At 44.7% G+C, this 17,311-nt stretch overlaps 1 protein-coding gene across 1 annotated transcript; it reads right to left on the bottom strand.

Annotated features, from left to right (window-relative positions):
* Positions 1-4,123: 4,123 nt before the first annotated feature.
* On the bottom strand, positions 4,124-5,881 carry GPRIN2 (G protein regulated inducer of neurite outgrowth 2). Its single transcript, XM_044420627.1, has one exon. The coding sequence runs from the start codon at positions 5,879-5,881 to the stop codon at positions 4,124-4,126; it is 1,758 nt and encodes a 585-aa protein (XP_044276562.1).
* Between the last annotated feature and the right edge of the window lie 11,430 nt (positions 5,882-17,311).

Genomic DNA, 17,311 nt, shown 5'->3' with positions numbered 1-17,311 from the left:
GGAATTCCAAGCCATCCATCTGCAGGCGAGGACTGGATATTTTAATGTTGTTCTCTCTAACCCACCTCCAAACCTCGGTCTGACTGCAGCCCATGGACTGATCTTACAGAATTTATCCCTTTGCTCTCCTTTTGAATTTTGTTCAGGTAACAGCTCAGTACAACTTCCAGTTTTGGTGGACTAAAGGACATGACAGGCTCCTTGCTTGAAATACTGGGCTGTTCCCGAGACGAACACGAGGTGGCATAAATACTGTTTTTCATTAGAAAAAGGATGTAGCAAAGCAGTTCCCTTTAGTAACTGCTCTTGACCCAGATTCATTCAATTACACTTTCTTTAACTGCGTGGGGGAGAGAGAGAACACGTCGGGTCAATTACGCAGCTGAACGGACTGCCACCCAATTGGTGTTCAGTTGGTCACAGGCACAGCTTTTTGTTCTCGCTGAATCGTCTATGATGAAAATCCTCGGAATGGTTTCCTCGGTTCTGTTCTGTTCTTCGGTGTTGCATTTACTTAAAACTTTTTAAGGAACAGCATGCACTGCAATCTGTGGAAAACCTGAAGAGCACAAAGGTGGGGTATGAAATGGGATTAATGTATTACGAGCTCAGGATTCTGCCAGCTCTTTGCCTGTGTGATACCGGAGAGGTGGATTTGAAATATCTAGGAAGTGCTGGAAAAAATCTTCCTCTAACTTAGAAGCAGATAAACAGTGTCTCTCTGGAGCAGAAGTGAAGGGTGTGCAGTGGTGGGAAGGTCATGCAAAACAATGATCTATACTCTCATTTATCATAAGGATACAAAAGAATCATATGTGTTTCCCATATGTAACACAGATGGTCCCACAGTTCAAGGTAAGCCAGCTTCATGCAAGCAAGAGGTCAAATGAGGGACCTGTGGGCTCAGCCTCAGAAGATGTGACTGCTCCGAACAACCCAATCTCCTCCCACCCCCACATATCCCGGAGTAGTTGGAGTAGTTTTGACTCCTGGAGCATCTTTGGTTCAGTGGGATGCTTCTTTCCATCCTCCTGGCCAGAAATCATTGGCCTAATTTGGTGTCTTCCATTCTCTCTCACTTACTGCAAAAGTGTGAATGCAGCATGAAAATGAGGGATGGAGAAACTAGACCAGTTGCGGTGATCGCATGCAAAACAACTGCAGCACATCAAAACATCAGAAGCAAAGCCATGCGAGTAACTTCAGCAGTGATCAATCTGGAAAAATGAGCAGGCACTCATTCGGAACTACTTGCTTATCATCCTGCAGGTGGCACTCTAGCTTCTAAAGCAAATTATCACACCTCAGTGCAAACTCCAAACACCACAATTAGTATGAGCCAGAGAATAAATGCAAGCCCAAAAGGCCATCAGGCATTATACATCTCCAAATAAAAAAAATTGTTTCTCCTTTCAGTATCATAGTTTTAAAACCCAGCAAAGGTTATTTTGAACATATAGTTAATCATTTGGCTTGCAATTAACCTTTGTTTAGCATTATTTTCCCATAATTTTAATGTTTAGTTGATTTTAACTGGGGTTTTATTTTCTTAAATCATTGGATGCTGTGCTGTTTTGTTTTATCTTATTTGTTTTTTCATTGTAAGCCATCCTGAGGTGATAGTGGTGGACAGGTTAGAAAAGCTTTTAATAAGTAAAATAAATAAATTTTAACATGCAGTAGGGCATTGGAGAGCTTGGTGTGGTGTTACATCCAAATCCTAAACCATGGTCAATAGTTTACTAAAACAAGCCAGCTTTATAAACCACAGCCTGAGGTTGCCTTGGCTTAAATAAACCACAAATATGATTAATCACAGTTTGTGGGTGAAGACATAACACTAAATTGCGGTTAATAAAAAAATTGAACTGGAGGGGGAGCACAAGAAGCCAAGTTTTACTCTTGTAACACTAAAACCATGATGTAGCGTGGTATGTTAACATGGCCAGCATCAGATTCACATGTCACAAGAACCATGGTGGGTTGTTGTTTTTTTACCCTTGTTGGACTGTTGTGTCATTTGAATGCAGTAGCAAAATTTCTGCACACCATGTTTGATTTTTGGAAACCACAGAGAAAAACAACAGTTTATTGTATGTTTCCCACACTTCGCTGCAGCTTCTTATAACATCTGGACCCAAGGGTTCCATTTTTCCATTTGTGGTGAAAAGGCTCCATAAAGTCCTGTGGAAAGAGTGGCAACAGAAGGAACCACTCTAGGCACTCAATCTCTACTACCCACATCTTCCTAGCAACACATGGCCAACACTTGTTTTGTTCCTATTGGCTGAGTGCTGTGCCTGCAATAAGGAGAAACCCAGTAAATGCATCAGAAAAGAAGTGAAGGATCACAGACCCAGTGTTTAATTTAATGTTAACAAAACCTAAACTTTGAGGCGGGACTGGTTAAGAAGCGTTAACGAGATGAAGATAACCAGGAAGTGAGCCATGAAAACCCCACAGGGCTGGATTGCCATGATGTCAGTTGCCATACAGTTGCCATTCCCCCTCAAATCCCCCCAACCCATGGGCCCCTTTATGTACACCACGAGAGGGACACCGTTGCACAAGCAACTGAAGAGGTAACCAAAAGACCTACAGTATGCAAAGCAAAGGAACAGCTTTCATCCTTTTTTTTTTTCTCAGCCAGACACTGAGTGCCCTTCACATCTTGCTATTTCTCTAGCTGTCACTGTTTCAAGAGAATAATTACACCAAATGTAAGGAAAGCAAAGGTAGCCATTTGACAAAGTGATAGGTTCATCCAAGGCGATACATTCCTGGCAAACCACCTATTTGTGGCTCATAAAAGTATCTCCAGTAACACTGTGTTTTTGTGTCTTGGTAACAGTGTAAGCACCAATTCCCTGGGGGATTTTGAGTGTAATTCCTCATGGCAAAAGACACTGCAGGTGACTTTCTGCCAGACTGCTGTGTCCACGGACCTACATAACAATTTGCAATGCATCCACTCTAGAGGAAAGAGAAATTTCTGGTACACAACATTGTCATTCAATAAACTGTTTAGCAGTGGGTATATTTAAGTATTATGCCTTTTTCATAAATTATTTAATACCATTTGCATCTGTGTAAAAAGTGTAAAATGGAATTTAGCTCTCCTGTTGAAAACTAGATGCATCATGGTATGGTGGAATATGATGTAGAAAGCAAAATTCAGCACTAAAGGACACGCAGTTCAACCATTTCATTCTATCCTCTTTTTAAAAAAATGTTTCTACAATTAATGTACAAAGAGGTACAATTAAGTGTCTCGGGCTCTCCATTATTCAGAAAAGGTAGTCTTTGCTTGAAGTATTATTCAATGCTAGATCACAAGGATAAGGTAGTACCATATTTTTAAAGTCAGGCAATATTTGCTGCCATTATTTAATTAGCTTTTTGAGTCTGCTTTCTCAGAGTAGATCTACATGTTACTCAAAACAAAACAGTATCATCCTGCTCAAAGTAATGCAGAGGCAAAGAGCACAGTATGTTATTTATTTGTGCATTTTTTAAAGTTAAATGTTAAAAGGTATTTTCTAGTTCAAACATTTTTAGCTGCCTTGCCAATGTTTAAAATGGTGTACATAATAATTAAAACTACAAATGGAAAAGGTCTGCTGTGGAACCTATTCCGAAAGCCTAAAAGGATGGAAACATGTACAGGTAAGGAGGGAAAGACGAGATCACACTATAGCTTGGGAGCAATTGATGTAAAGGATCTCACTAAAGGATCCCCTGTCCCGACCCACCAAAAAAAAAAAAAAAATCTAAATACAGTGAACTAGCACATGAAAGAGATTGGCCTCTCCTTCACTCCACTTCCATTTGTGCCACTTTATTACACACAAGGAGATCTGTATGTGAAGGATCTGTCAAAAGAAATCCATCCCATCTGCAATCTGAACCGGAAGATTCCAGAATTTTATCACTTCGTTCTGAGTAGTTTATAGATCAGGTCTCAGGAAGATGAACTAAAACTGGAGCGTATTACAAGATTCCTGTCTTAGATCAGGTCACGGTTTCCAACTTCATTCCAAAGGGATTCCATATTCTGTAGTAGTTTTAAAGTTAACAGTGGTTGTTTGCAGCTGTTTGGTTTTCCAAGGAGTCCTGCAGTAGCTCATTCTACTGCTGTGCTGGAACGGGCACAGCAGCTAGGACTTCTTAGACAATGCATCATTGTCCTCAAAGATGTTCTCTTTTCATCCTTAGCTGGCTGATCCTCTGTACTTTTCCTCGTGAGCTCCTCAGGTTCTGTTTGGAACTGTTCTATTTGAATCTCCAGATGTTTCTGAATGGCCAGCCCAAGAACTTCAGGATCAACAGCTGCCCCATAGACTTCCCATGTCATTCCTTCATCGTCCCATCTCACTTCCCGCACCGGAGACTTTTCACCCTCCACCTCTGGTTCCAGATTCACCTCTGGGAAGACATGAGGGCGGCCTTCTGCCACGACAGAAGGACTTGTTGCCACCGACCTGCACTCCTTCGTCGGAAGGGTTTGCACCTCCGCATCTTTGCACTCGAGTGAAGGCTGGAGTCCCCAGGTGAGGTCACTCATGGAGGTCATAGTCCACGTGTCCTTCGTCTTCATGACCGTGTGGACACCATCCTGATGGCTGTTCAGCACCACGTACGTCCTTTTCCTTTCCTCTTGGGCTCGGCTTGGGGGCACGCAAGGCTGAGCGTGCACGATGTGCTCCCCGCGCGCACTGCAGCATCTCAGCATGCGTTTTGCATCCAGACCCGACTCGCTTATGGATGACACGAGCTTCGGAAGGGTGGCGGTTCCGGTGGCAGGCAAAGAGGGACAGCACTCGGGGCTTGCCTGCCCTTTCCCTGATTCGCTCACTGAACAAACCAAGCGCGGGATGAACTGAACAGAAGGTATTGGCAAGGAATGGCAGTAGGCTGGAATGGTACCCTCCTGCCTCATGCCGTAGGGGAAAGCAGTACTGTTATGGATGGCCATCAGACCAGGCGGGTACATGCCGGGCGCAAAGTTGCTATACATAATCCCAGCCTGAGCATACATTGCCCTGTTGGGGAAAGTATCCCCAGGCATGTGTGATCCAAGGACATTTGTGCAATACGCTCCGGGGTCTGTAAAAGCAGAAACGTTGTGTGATACGGCACCATTGTCAAAGATGCTCGAGGGCACATTTTGGTCTCTAGGCAAGCTTGGGACCCAAGTCATAGGGCTTTGGAAATCTGGGGCATTTTCGTAAGAGTCGGATCCATACCTCGGTCGCAGTACAGCTGCGTTGCCCGTGGAGGCACCGTGGCTGCTACTGGAACTCATCACCGAATAGGTGGCACTTGTCTCCATGTGGGGCAAGGATGTTTGCGGCTTGCAGCTACATGTCAGGTCCGAAAGGCTTCTCTGAACGGCAGCCCCCAGTCCTTCCGCAGCACCCGCAGCTTGTGGATTCGCACCAGAGGCTGAAGGCGTGCTCTCCACTGCGCAGCTCTGGGTGCACCTCCTGGTGCCCGTCGCTTCTGCAGAAGCTGAGGACGGGTCAACGTGCGGGAAGTGACTTGTGCTTTTGCTGGCACTCTGCATGCTGTCGCTGGGAGACTCGTTCCTCGCAGTTCTGGTGACCGATGCTGCTTCCGAGTGGGTGGAAGACCATTCGGAACTGGGCGTGCTTCCACCATTGGCCTCCCTCAGCTGGGCTTGGCAAGCAGAGCTGCTGAGGCTCTTCCGGAGCTCCTGCCTGCCGCTGTGCTTTTCCTCAGAGCTGGCTCGCCCAATGGCTGCCAGACTGGAGGAGCTCTTGGAGATCGGGTGGTAGCTTGCACTCAGAGTACCGTGGCAGACAGAGTTTAAGGTTTCCTGAGGAGAACAGGGGTGCAGCTGGTGAGTGTTGGTTGCCATGGCAGACGAATGGTCTACGGGAGAAGAAAACAGATGGTTACAGACATTCCGACGGTCAAGAGCTTTGATCAGCTGCTGGAATCAGGTCATATCCTTGAATACCACAGCTCAGAGCTGTGGTCTCTGCCAGCCATTTTAGCTAATAAAAAGCATCCACTGCGTAGGGCAATGATGGACACTGAGGCTCGCCAAATGTTTTGGCCTAGACCTCGCATGGGCCTGAAGGCCAAAGCCGTTGGGCTTCCCCACCCCAGTCGAAGGATGACGGTGGACGTCCATCCTCTTTTCTTATAATTTCTTTGAGTACTATTTCACATCTTTCAAATCTGGTTTTTGGCTGATTTTCAAGCTCATTCTTGCTCTTTTGCAAAATGTTCCTACTTCACCGTTTGCTACTGCTGGGTTTTACCATTCTAACTGATAGTGCTGTTGTTGATTATACATTCTTTGAAAACCTTCTGGGAAGGTTCGAAGTCAAAATGTGATAGATAGCATTTTTTTCAATATATAGAGATGAATGTATAAAATTGCAGCCTGACATACAGAAAATGAAGCAACATCTGGAGAACTATCTTTTGTTAATTCTGCTGCAATAATATTGCTATACTCACCCATGCAGATAATTGATAATTTAATGCATCCCAGGGAGACTGGGTTCTAGGTTACGTTTATCCTCCACCCTCACTGCAGTGGCACCCTGGTTGTGCCACCAGATCTCACTCTAGTCCACTCTAGTCCTTTCTCTAAGTCCTTCTCCAGCCATCTGCATCTTCTCCTTGTGCTGTCTCCTACTCACCCCCCAACCCACTTCTCTTCCCACAGATTCAGAACTGAGGGTGGGAGGACAATCATTCCACAGTTAAGTTCCTGTGTTGGGGGGTTCAGAAGAAGTCCAAGTGTTCGAGAGCAGGCTGTCCAGTATCAGCATCAAGATTAATACCACAGCTTCAAACGATGTTTACCTTTGGAAATCCAGAACAAATCTTCATTTGGATGTGGCAAACAAGAAAAACATGCCATTTGAGGTAGATATGTTATGACTTAGTTAGACAAGCAGAGCAGGGATTAGGATAGAAATGGAATTAACATCCACTATTTTTGGAATGCTTTTGCTAATTCCACTGAACGACTTTGCTTCAGACCAACAAGAGTGTGAGTGAACATGCTTTCTCTATGAATTATAATTAAAGCAGTGACCTACTTAATAGATTTAGCACCTGAATGTTATTAGATATTCTGCTTTGTGGGAGGAAGCAGCTGAACATCTCTGGTTTTTCTTTCTTTCTTTGAAGAACTGAGAATTACCTTGTGGTTTTAATTACAGCTTGGAAAACAAGGAACGTAGAGGAGAGTCATATTAGGTTGGGAAGAATCTGGAGCAGGTTTTCAGAACATGTGGCACGATGATTATCCATTAATTAACAACAGTTATGAGGATAAAACCAGCCAATGAAAACCCAACATGAATGACAGTAAGAATCTTTTCAGTAAAGAACATGCATGGACAGCATTTCTCTTTAAGGAATGAAACAAATATTTTATTTGTGACTGATAATTCTGTTAAAGACCCAATGTTTACATTTGGAAATCTGGCCTGAATCTTCATTTCTATGTGGCAAACAAGAAAAAAAATCCATTTGAGGCAGATATGTTATGACTTATGTGACATTTCTCAGCTAGACAATTAAATTCCTTGACAATTGTAAAGAGTCTCCAAACAACAGAAGCACAGAGAATGCTCTCTCTTTTTGCCATTAAGTCCTGAAATAACCATGTAGCACATCTTAAAGACTAACAATTTTACTATGGCTTTAGTGCTTCTGTGGATGCTGTCTATATATTACAATCATTCTATTAATATTAATTAATGGATAGTTAGAAGGACACTGGCCATAACAAATCTGTTAGCATTTAAAGTTGCCAGCTAAGATTCTTAGCTGGCTTTGCTACAACAGACCCAGCTACCCGCCTCGAAATTGCACCTTCACAGGGCTGTGTGGGGATAAAACGGAATCAGGCGCTGTGCCCTGCTTTCAGGCCACTGGAGGAAAGGTGGGATCTCAATCTAGTGAAACGTTATAGGGCAGAGGGGCTTCTGGGAGGGAGAGAGGGAGGGAGGGAGGGAAGGTGCTGTCATTCTGTCTCTCGGTCCTCTTTCCCTGTCCTGTCTCATTGCCCCTTTTTTCAACCATTCTCTGCACTGAAGGATATAATTTTTTCCCAATGACCAAACAACGGGGGCCGGTTCCTGAGGGTTCTATCAGAGAGACAGAAGAAGGCAAAAATCTAAAATAAACCTCTGCCAAGAAGATCAGATTTTATAAAGATAAGCCTGGAGGCAAATGTTTTTGACACCAAATGTCCCAAAAGGAAGTGTAGGTCAAGATAAGCATGTACAAAAGTAACCGAATATTTCCTGCTTGTTGTGTTTTAATTTTTTGCCATAAGTGTCCTGGTTTTATTGAGTAATATTTCCTGCACCGACATTTTCTATGCAGAATCATTATAAAAAGCTAAATGCATAATGAATGTGCTGTGGATGATCACTTTGCCAGCTGGGCCTGCCTGGAGACAGGGTTGCTCTATATTGTTAGTATTCACCGACAATAAAGAGGGGGTTTTATATATAAAGTGACCTGCTGGCATTTCCTCCTGCCACCCCATCATACTTCTTAGAAGAAAAAAGTGGCATATAAATCTAATAAATAAATGAACAATGCAATATCTCCATCCTGCCACTTCCCCTACATAACTGCGGAGCTGGCTTTGGGAATAGAGGGAGACTTACGAGAATGGCTTCCCTCCTAACCCCAAGCCAATGTTTAGGCCTGGGCACTGGGCTTCCCCTTCCCCAAAGTATGTGATCCCACAAAACCCAACTAAACTTGTGGGCGGCATCTCTCTGTGTAGATCGGGCCGATGCTCATGAGGTGACTTAAAGCAGACCTAGCAAGCCAGAGTTCTGCTCCGGTGAACTGCTTCTTCCCAGCCCTCTTGCTCCTGACAGAGTTGCTTTGGATCTTGGAAGCCCACCAGCACACAGCCAGGAAGGACAGTGACCTTACATGCCTCCTTAAAAATAGACCGTCCCACAAAAGAGGACAAGAGGCATATCTCATATATGCAAGTTAGTTCATCTGTAAAGCAGCAAATTCAGAAACAAATAGTGGCGCTTGCGTGCAAATACAATACATCTCCTCATGCCCACAGTGAGGGCGACAACAACCTGTTTGCCTGCTCAGCTTGGTGTCCGGGTTGGGAGGCAGCCTCAAGGCCCATCCTTGCCTTCTTCTGGCTCTGGGACCTCAAGGAAAAGCTGGCAGCAGGCAGGCAAAAACCAAGTGCCTTCGGCATGAGTAATGATCAAGATCTCCCATGGGTTTGGGGTGCAGGCATGAATGAGCAGGCCCATGTGTTGCACTGAACATTGAGGCTGCAGAAGTGGGGGTGAGGGGGTCTTGGTCTGTCTCCCCTTCCCATTTCTTCCACCAAAGCTGCTATAGGACCTTCAGGGAAACAGACAAGTGAAGATGGTGGAGAAATCTACAAGGGACTCACAGGAGTTCAGAGTTCTATGACGCCAACAGGCCGTTTCTGCAACAGACTGGATGTTTCCAAATGCATGGCTTTTGTGCGCTTGTGGGCCATTCCTTTTTCACGTTGGAGGGAGATCTGTACAAATGCACAACAGTGTTAGTGCAGACTTGTGCCAGCACATTTGCACAAGTGCAAACGGGCATGCAATTCTCATCCAGCCCCATTGAGAAGTCCCGTTCCATCAGTGAACCGCACACAGGTACCCACAACACCTGACTCTTCTGTGGAGAGAACAGTGGTTTAGCTTTTGGAAACACCCGTCCTTAACTCCCATTCCCCTAACCTCCAAAGGAAGTACCCAGGTTGCTAAACAACTACCCAGCCACACTGGAGATCCCAAACGCTGATCTCCAGAGTTCTGTCTGGTTCTCCCCGAGAGCACATGATCAGGTGCTCTAACAGTGGCAATTCCAAATGGCACATAAACATCTTGTCACAGGATCTCTATTGTCCTGTTGAGCTTTCCAAGAAACGTGGAGTCTCCTTTCCTCAGCTCTGCAACACCATCCATCCATCCTCCGTCTTTAGTATATACTTATATATTCTCTCTTTTTATAAGAGATAAATTTGCACACAAATAAGTGATGGCAAGGAGCAGTCTAAAGCATCCACATGTCTTGATTTAGACCAAGAAGGGCAGTGTGATTTTAATTTACTTATCAGATTGACTCCAATAGAAGGCTGCTATCTCTGAGTTCTTATCTCTGTGTAAGCTCATTACAGACACGCTGATTACAACTAGCAACATCGCATGGGGAGAAATGCACAAAACTATCTCTCGCTTGTGATCTGTTCTGGAAGCATTTGAAGATGAAAAATGGGCCATTCCTAATTCTTGGGCCTGTTGGATGCGTTATAGCAGGGATTCAATTTTACCCCAAGAGGAACAAGTTAAAGATAAATCTGTTCCTGGAGTTTTTAAAGTAGTTAGTGGTGCAAACTAAGTGACATATGAGGTAAAGAGTTAATTGACATCTCTGGATACATCGGGGAGACTTATCTGCAAATGGGGTGACAAGTATAGGAAGGATGTTGGTTAGCAAGTAGAACCAAATAAAGTTTTAGCCCAGGTTTCCTGTATTAAAAAAAAACCCTAGTATGTTCTGTTCTTTAAGTTGTAGTAGTTCCATTCTCTTACAAGCCTGGTCCATTTAAGGCATTGACTGTGCTAACACTGTGCTTCATTTATGGAACTGAACAGAAGGTCCAGCCAACGATGTCTTCAGTCTGTAGCCCTTCCATTTTTCCCTGCTGCTTCTTCTGGTCTTTGATCTTACTGCAGAAACTCCATTAGGCTATATATAAGGTAGTGTCACTTTCTGGATTCAGGCCACCTTGTTTAACCACTTCTGCTAATAGGAGTTCCCAAGCTACATGCAGCAGTGGCAAACTACTTCTTCCAACACCTGTGGGACTCAAGCGATTTGGGTTCTAGTTCCCGCTCAGTCAGGGAGCCCACTGGGTGACTTTGGGCCAGCCACAGCCTCTCAGCCCAACTACCTCACAGGGTTGTTGTGAGGATAAGTTTGAGAGGAGAAAGAGAATGATGTAAGCTGCTCTGAGTTCCTTCAAAGGGAAAAAGATGAGCTATAAATATAATAAATATATACATGTGAAAGCCAGGTTGGTGTGGTAGAGAGAGTGTTGGATTGGGGACCCAGGAGATCTGAGTTCTAGTCGCCACTTGGCCATGAAATTCACTGAGTGATTTTGGGCTAGTCACACACTCTCAGCCCAACCTACCTCACAGGGTTGTTGTTCCGAGAAGCTATATAAGCTGTCTTGAATTCCTCACAAGAGGGAAAAAGTGGGATCTAAATGCAATGCCATAGTAACGTCTATCACATTGTCATGTGCAGCAGGAGCAAAATGTAAAGGGTGTGAGGGGACATGTGCCGGATGCCTTCAATCTGCCCCTTTGAGTGCTTTTCTCACAGCCAGGCTATTCCCAACATTTGAAGACATGGAGTTGCTCCAGCACAAGTCCTTTGGGGCGAAGCACGGCCTGTTCTGGAAACCCAAACGTCTGCTTCTGTAAGCAGGTAAGTTACACACCCTGGTGGATGTGAGAAAAGATTTGAAGGGTCTTTTCTCATGCTGTATTTTAATATAGCCATGAGGCGTAGGGTGGGAGAGAGTGTGTATGTGCAACATACAGACTCACTGCACCACAGTGGAAACACTTTTGTTGTGGTCAACCGAATCAGACAATACGATTCTCCTATTGGGAAGCCAAACCATCACCACCAACGAGCACCACAATCTTCTTTCCCTAAATCTCCCCGTGTTCTTTCAGAGCAAAATAACCTTGCCAACGGCAGTCGGAGGACTTGAGGCATTTCTTCCATGCCCTGGGAACAAGCTATGGCTGTACCAACAATGATCAAGGCCAACCCGGCCGTTTCGCAGGCGGATGCATCTTCATTAGGTGGTGGCAGAAGACGAACGACGGAGGCCCCCCACTGCCTCTCCATTGCATCCAGCAGGTGGTCTGCAGGACCCACCCGCTGCTCACCTCCTGTGCCATTTGCCAGGGATTTCTGGGGCAACCTGCTCGGTCTGCCAGCCACTGCTCCTTCCTGGGGGCAGCCACCGCCGCCTGCCCATCCCACGTGCTTGGGGGGGGGGGGCTACTCATTCCTTCACTTGCTCAGCTGGTCAGCCAGGTGCTTGTCCCTGCCCACCTTCAGCCCCAGCTGGTGGGAGAAGCCAGCAGGTGGAGGAGATCAACTACCTGGATTGGCTGGCTGAGCAAGTGAGGGAGCACTTGGCCCAGCCTTGCCTTGCTAGAGGTGGCACGATACCCTGGGCTGGGCTGGGCAAAGATACCAGCTTAGTAATATTACTGTCTGGACCAAGAGCGCAAGGGCCAAGGGGACGTCACAGCAGCAGCTGCCCATTGCACTGGCTGGCAGAAAACCGGGATGCTGCTCTGCTTCACAGGCTGGGATTGCAAGTATTTCTGGCCTGGCTTGTCTTCTCAGAAGTTCCTATTTAGGTAGTTCCTATCTTCTGACCAATACCGCTGATTAACTGACAAAGGTTAAAAGGGCAAATGGGGCACCCCATGGGAAGGGCACCTGTCCAGGATTACCATTTCCTTCAAAAGGCTTTCCACGAGCATCTGACACAGAGCAGTTTCTTTCCTTCATGGACAGGGTTGACCACCCCCCCCCCTCTCTCTCTTGGATATGCTGCCTTAGGCCCCAGTGCTCTCTATACCTGGAATCATTGTGATTTGTCAAGCACCCGGGGGCCACTTGGGTGAAAAAAAATTCAGTGGAGAAGACCCATTAACATGCCACGAAAACTACAGAGAATAATCAAATGCAAATCAAGAGTCATGTTTTAGACTTCCAGCTCCCATCCATCTCAACCAATATGGCTGATGGTCAGGGATGTTGGGAGCTGTAGTCCAAAACACTAAAGGGTAGAAGGTTAGGGAAAGTTAATATCCTGTATTCTGCATATTCACACGCCCCTTCAGGCAGATTGTGTTTTTTCTGATGGACATTATTTTTCTTCCTTAATGCAAATATAATTCCAGAAGCTGAATTGTGTTAAGAATGGTGTTGGATCAGTCCAAAGTCCACTTAATTCAGCAGTTTGTTTTCTGTTCTCACAGTGGCCAAAGAAGACTAAAAAGGTAATTGGTGTGGAGGAACCTCTTTGTAAAGTGACCACTCTAGGCTGAAATGAACAGCCTACACGTCCCCCAGTCCCCTAGCTTTCTCTCTTCCACTGTTCTCAGGGCAAAACGTCTCCATTGCACCTGCCAAATAAATCTATGAAGGCCCATTTTACCTCCTCTTCTGCTTCTTCCAGGGAGAACCAGAGAGGGGAGTTGGATCCCTTGTTCTCTGCTTCAGAGACAAGAGGCCCGGCACATCTCTGTGCCTTTCTGGACCAGGTGGATGAGCGTTCAGAAGGGTGCGATGTCCATCAGGCATGAACAGGCAGCAATGAGACACACACTTGCCAACCTCAACGTGTTCAATGGAAAAGAGTATCCGATAGATGTCTGCAAGGTCCTTCCCAGTAACACTGTAATGGGAGAGTCTGGATCAAATGATTTCCTGACTGGAAGCTTGAGTGCTCAGACACAGAACGATGCCCCCTTCTAAGCCTTTCCCTCTCCCCAGCATTTCCTTTCATGAAGCACTGGCAGAAGGTTAGAAGCATCTACCAAATTAGGACAAAAATATCACCACAACCTCAGAAGCGTCTCCAAAGACTCAGGACCACCCAGCTTCATTCTGGATGAAGGCCAGCTCTAAATAACTCCAATGTGGGGAAGCTCATCAAGACGTGTACACACCCCCAAGTCATCCTGCGCAAAGCACTTGACATTTTACAAAATAGCAGCAGCAACAACACAACAGAGTGCCCAGAACAACATACTTCTCGTTTGTCAATTAAAGCTTATTCTGTGGATGTCCTTGACTTTGTTTCAACCTACAAAGTATTTCTTCACTGCAAAGAGCTAAGGAAACAAATAAACAAATGCTTCTAAGGGTTTTTTTGAAAGCTACAAATCTGCAAGCCAGTCTCTAACTCATGAGCCTTCTTATGCACTTATTTTAATGCAGTGAGAGAGACGCTATCTGGGTTTTAATCTATTGCATCCTGGGAAAATGCATAGCTAGGTTCTTACAATGGTCAGAGCTGCATGATATAAGAAGAATTGGTGAAATCATACCATGGTGTATTTGCTGTGCTGTCTGGACCTGGTTCTGGAGTTTTCACATGGTGCGATTGGTTTCTTAAATCCACAGACAGAAACAAGGGTCTGCTGTAAGGTTTCCACACTTCACTGCAGTTTCCCTGGTCATCTGGACCCAGAATGGCCCTGCTACCATTGTCAGCATGGAAACACCATAGAGTCCGGTGGAAAGAGTAACTGTGGAAGTGGCCACTCCTCCCTCCATTCTACCACTCTCTGCTCCCTAGCAACAGGTATGTCATCACTTGCTTTGTCCCTATTGGTTGAATGATGTGTCTTTCTCCCTGTTTACTTTCAAAAACAGGGAGCTCACATGAAAACATACGGAGCAGGAAGGGGGAGTCATGCTGTTTTTTTAAAAAAATATTATTAATGAATAAAAATTCCTGTGGGGGCTGGAGCAGCTGGGAAGTCCTGTAGAAATGCAGGTATACTCAGAGCAGGGGAACTGGCCTCATGCTTCAGTGGACCAATCCGAAGAAGGCTGCTGCCATTCATAGGCATGAACTGGGAAAAGTCAGGGATTTCACTCATGGTGGCTGCCAGATGCATGGCAAGGACAGGGGGGACAGGACTGGCAGTGCGGAAATGGCATTGACCTGGGAACCGCGTGATCCTCCGACCACTAAGGTCGGGCAAACGTCTGCAGGCCACAATGCAAGGCTATTGCCAAGGTGTGTGAACCCAGCCAGCATGTCCACATGGGAGTTTAATAGCGGCTTGGTTTATTTCACCAGTGCTCAGAGGGTCACTTAGACCTTCTCCTTTACTGTTCAAAGGCCTGGCATCAGCACAGAAAGAACATCACAAAAGGGCCAAGGAAAGAAGGGGAATGAACCGTCAGATGTCCAACAGATGCAGATGCTAAATGTATTGACTTATTCACTGCAGTACCAGAAATCCCAACACCGTTTGGACAAAAAATTCTTCACCAGAAGAATGACTTTAATAGCTTAAATGACTTCTTCCAAAATGAGCCATTGACCAACTTGTCCACATACTTTACTAAGTTATGGTTTGGCCATAATTTGGCCTGAGACCACATAAGCATTTGCTTCCATGTCCGGCTGTTATTTTCACTATTCATTATGTTCCAATCCAAGCAAACTGGGTAGCCTTGACTATTCAGGTGGTGGTGCGGAAACGCAAGGGAATGGCAAACCTTGGTTTATGATCCTCTCTCGTTGCCCTAAACCAGGGATAGCAACTCATACCTCAGTTCCCTCACCGGTGCCATTGCTGCTGCAGCCACATAATAAGGAAGAGCAAAGCTGTACACACTCACGCAATGTTTTTCAGAAAAACTGAGAACCCAGTTATGGGAAATGGGGTGCTGAAGGATGCCATCAACACCCATCCTGTTTGCAAAGAGACGGGCCATGTGGCTGTTCAAGGACAGTCATTCCCATGTGCCTGTTTCCTTCTGCTAATACAGGTTCCCTATGCATGTTCTACAGAAAGTCTGGGGAAGGCTGTGACGTATCCTGGGTTCAAACAAGGCTTGGCCAGTGGAACTTTGGTGTCAATTCAAGGACAAAACTCGGTGGACCATGCTGTGCTTAAACAGGGTCGGAATAACTGAAGGTCTTTCTAGAGAATAGGAATATCTGCAAAAAGACAGATGCAGTGTCTCAGTACAATATTCAGTTCTTATGTAACTATTTTGTTGTTCTTTCATCAACATTCAATCGGGTCAACTAGATCAGAGGATGGAATAAAAGTGACATCACAAATATTGACAAGAGACCTTGTTTTAATCCAAGGGCTTTATACCCAGACAAGTATGTACAGTTTCTCTGGTCACTTTGACAAAAACAGATTATAACTCACAGGCGTAAAGGAAGATTGTCTGCTAGCATGTTTTTGATGTATCTTCTCTCTCTTTCCCTGACTCCTGCATCCATAGGGCAGTGTAGGAGCTCTCTTCTTCTATACATAGATGCTATTGTGTTGTTATTCAATACACAGAAAGGGATTCTGCATATATTGAAAAAGCTGGGAGCTTATGATACAAATTAATTTATTAAAATAAAGTAGTGCTAAAGCCATGATAAACTAAAATTATAGTGCTTGCTCAAAGATCTCAGACATAAATGCCCCCCATTTAATCATTGCATTGCACAATGCTTTTAAGTATTTTGCCACAAACAAACTAGCTGGGGAGAAAGCACATTTTCCCCAGTTCAGATGGAGGACAGTAAAACATAATATTCTTGTATTGGAAAAGTGGCCTCGAGAAAGGGCAAAAGGGAACAAGATGTGCAGTCACTGGACACAAAAAAGGAGGCCATGAAAGGCCCTGTTCTTCCATAGCTTACCCAGACTAACATTTATTAGAAAGAACATGTCACAGTACCCTTTACAACATTTTAAATGGTTAAAAAAGTCCTCACTGCCTGCAAAATAATAGGAGAATGGAATCCAGACCCCTTTTTTAACCCGAGCAAGTCTGGTGCACTGATCTTTAATCTGTCTATGACTCTGTTTACATAACTGCACCAGGGAAATAAGATCTCCTTCCAGTGACTAAGTTTAATTTGGGTTTGTGAGATCCTTCCAGAACCAAGTTGTCCAGCATATTGGAGCATGTGGGGAAAGATCCTCAGTTTAAAAAATTAAATAAAAAATTAAAAAAAATGCAAATTTATAAATTCCACTCCTGCCACAAGATTAGTTTAGTCATTTGATCCTTCCAAGAGCATAATGAGATTTGGACAATGCAACTCACACAAAAAGCTTATTTGAATTTCATTTCGTTACATTCAGTTATTACCATCAGCATAACAGTATATGGAAACCAGCCACCTTTCTTCTTCCTTCACCCCACTGTGTCAGGCATGATAGCTAATCCCAAAGATTTCACAAATGCAACACAAAGGATTACCCAAGTGTTGTCGTCATATTGTGACAAGTAATGAAATTTCCCTAATTAAAAAAATACCAGTATTTGTTTTTAAGTTATGGCTAAAACATTCCCTTCCTTCCAGATGGTAAATTGCTTCTAATCAAATCATTGCACTGGGTTTTGCTTAATGCCCAGCCTGACCTTCCCTTTGCTTTTAGCTGCACTTGAAATAATCTTGTTCAAGCAAGGAAACCAAAGGCGGTGT

This window comes from Varanus komodoensis, unplaced genomic scaffold (assembly GCF_004798865.1).
Source record: "Varanus komodoensis strain SLA01 unplaced genomic scaffold, ASM479886v1 scaffold11, whole genome shotgun sequence".
Taxonomy (NCBI): Eukaryota; Metazoa; Chordata; class Lepidosauria; order Squamata; family Varanidae; genus Varanus; species Varanus komodoensis.
This window is presented reverse-complemented; position numbering and strand designations above follow the sequence as displayed.

Coding starts and splice junctions, on each gene's coding strand:
- GPRIN2 (XM_044420627.1), bottom strand. CDS start 5,881: ATGGCAACCAACACTCACCAGCTGCACCCCTGTTCTCCTCAGGAAACC.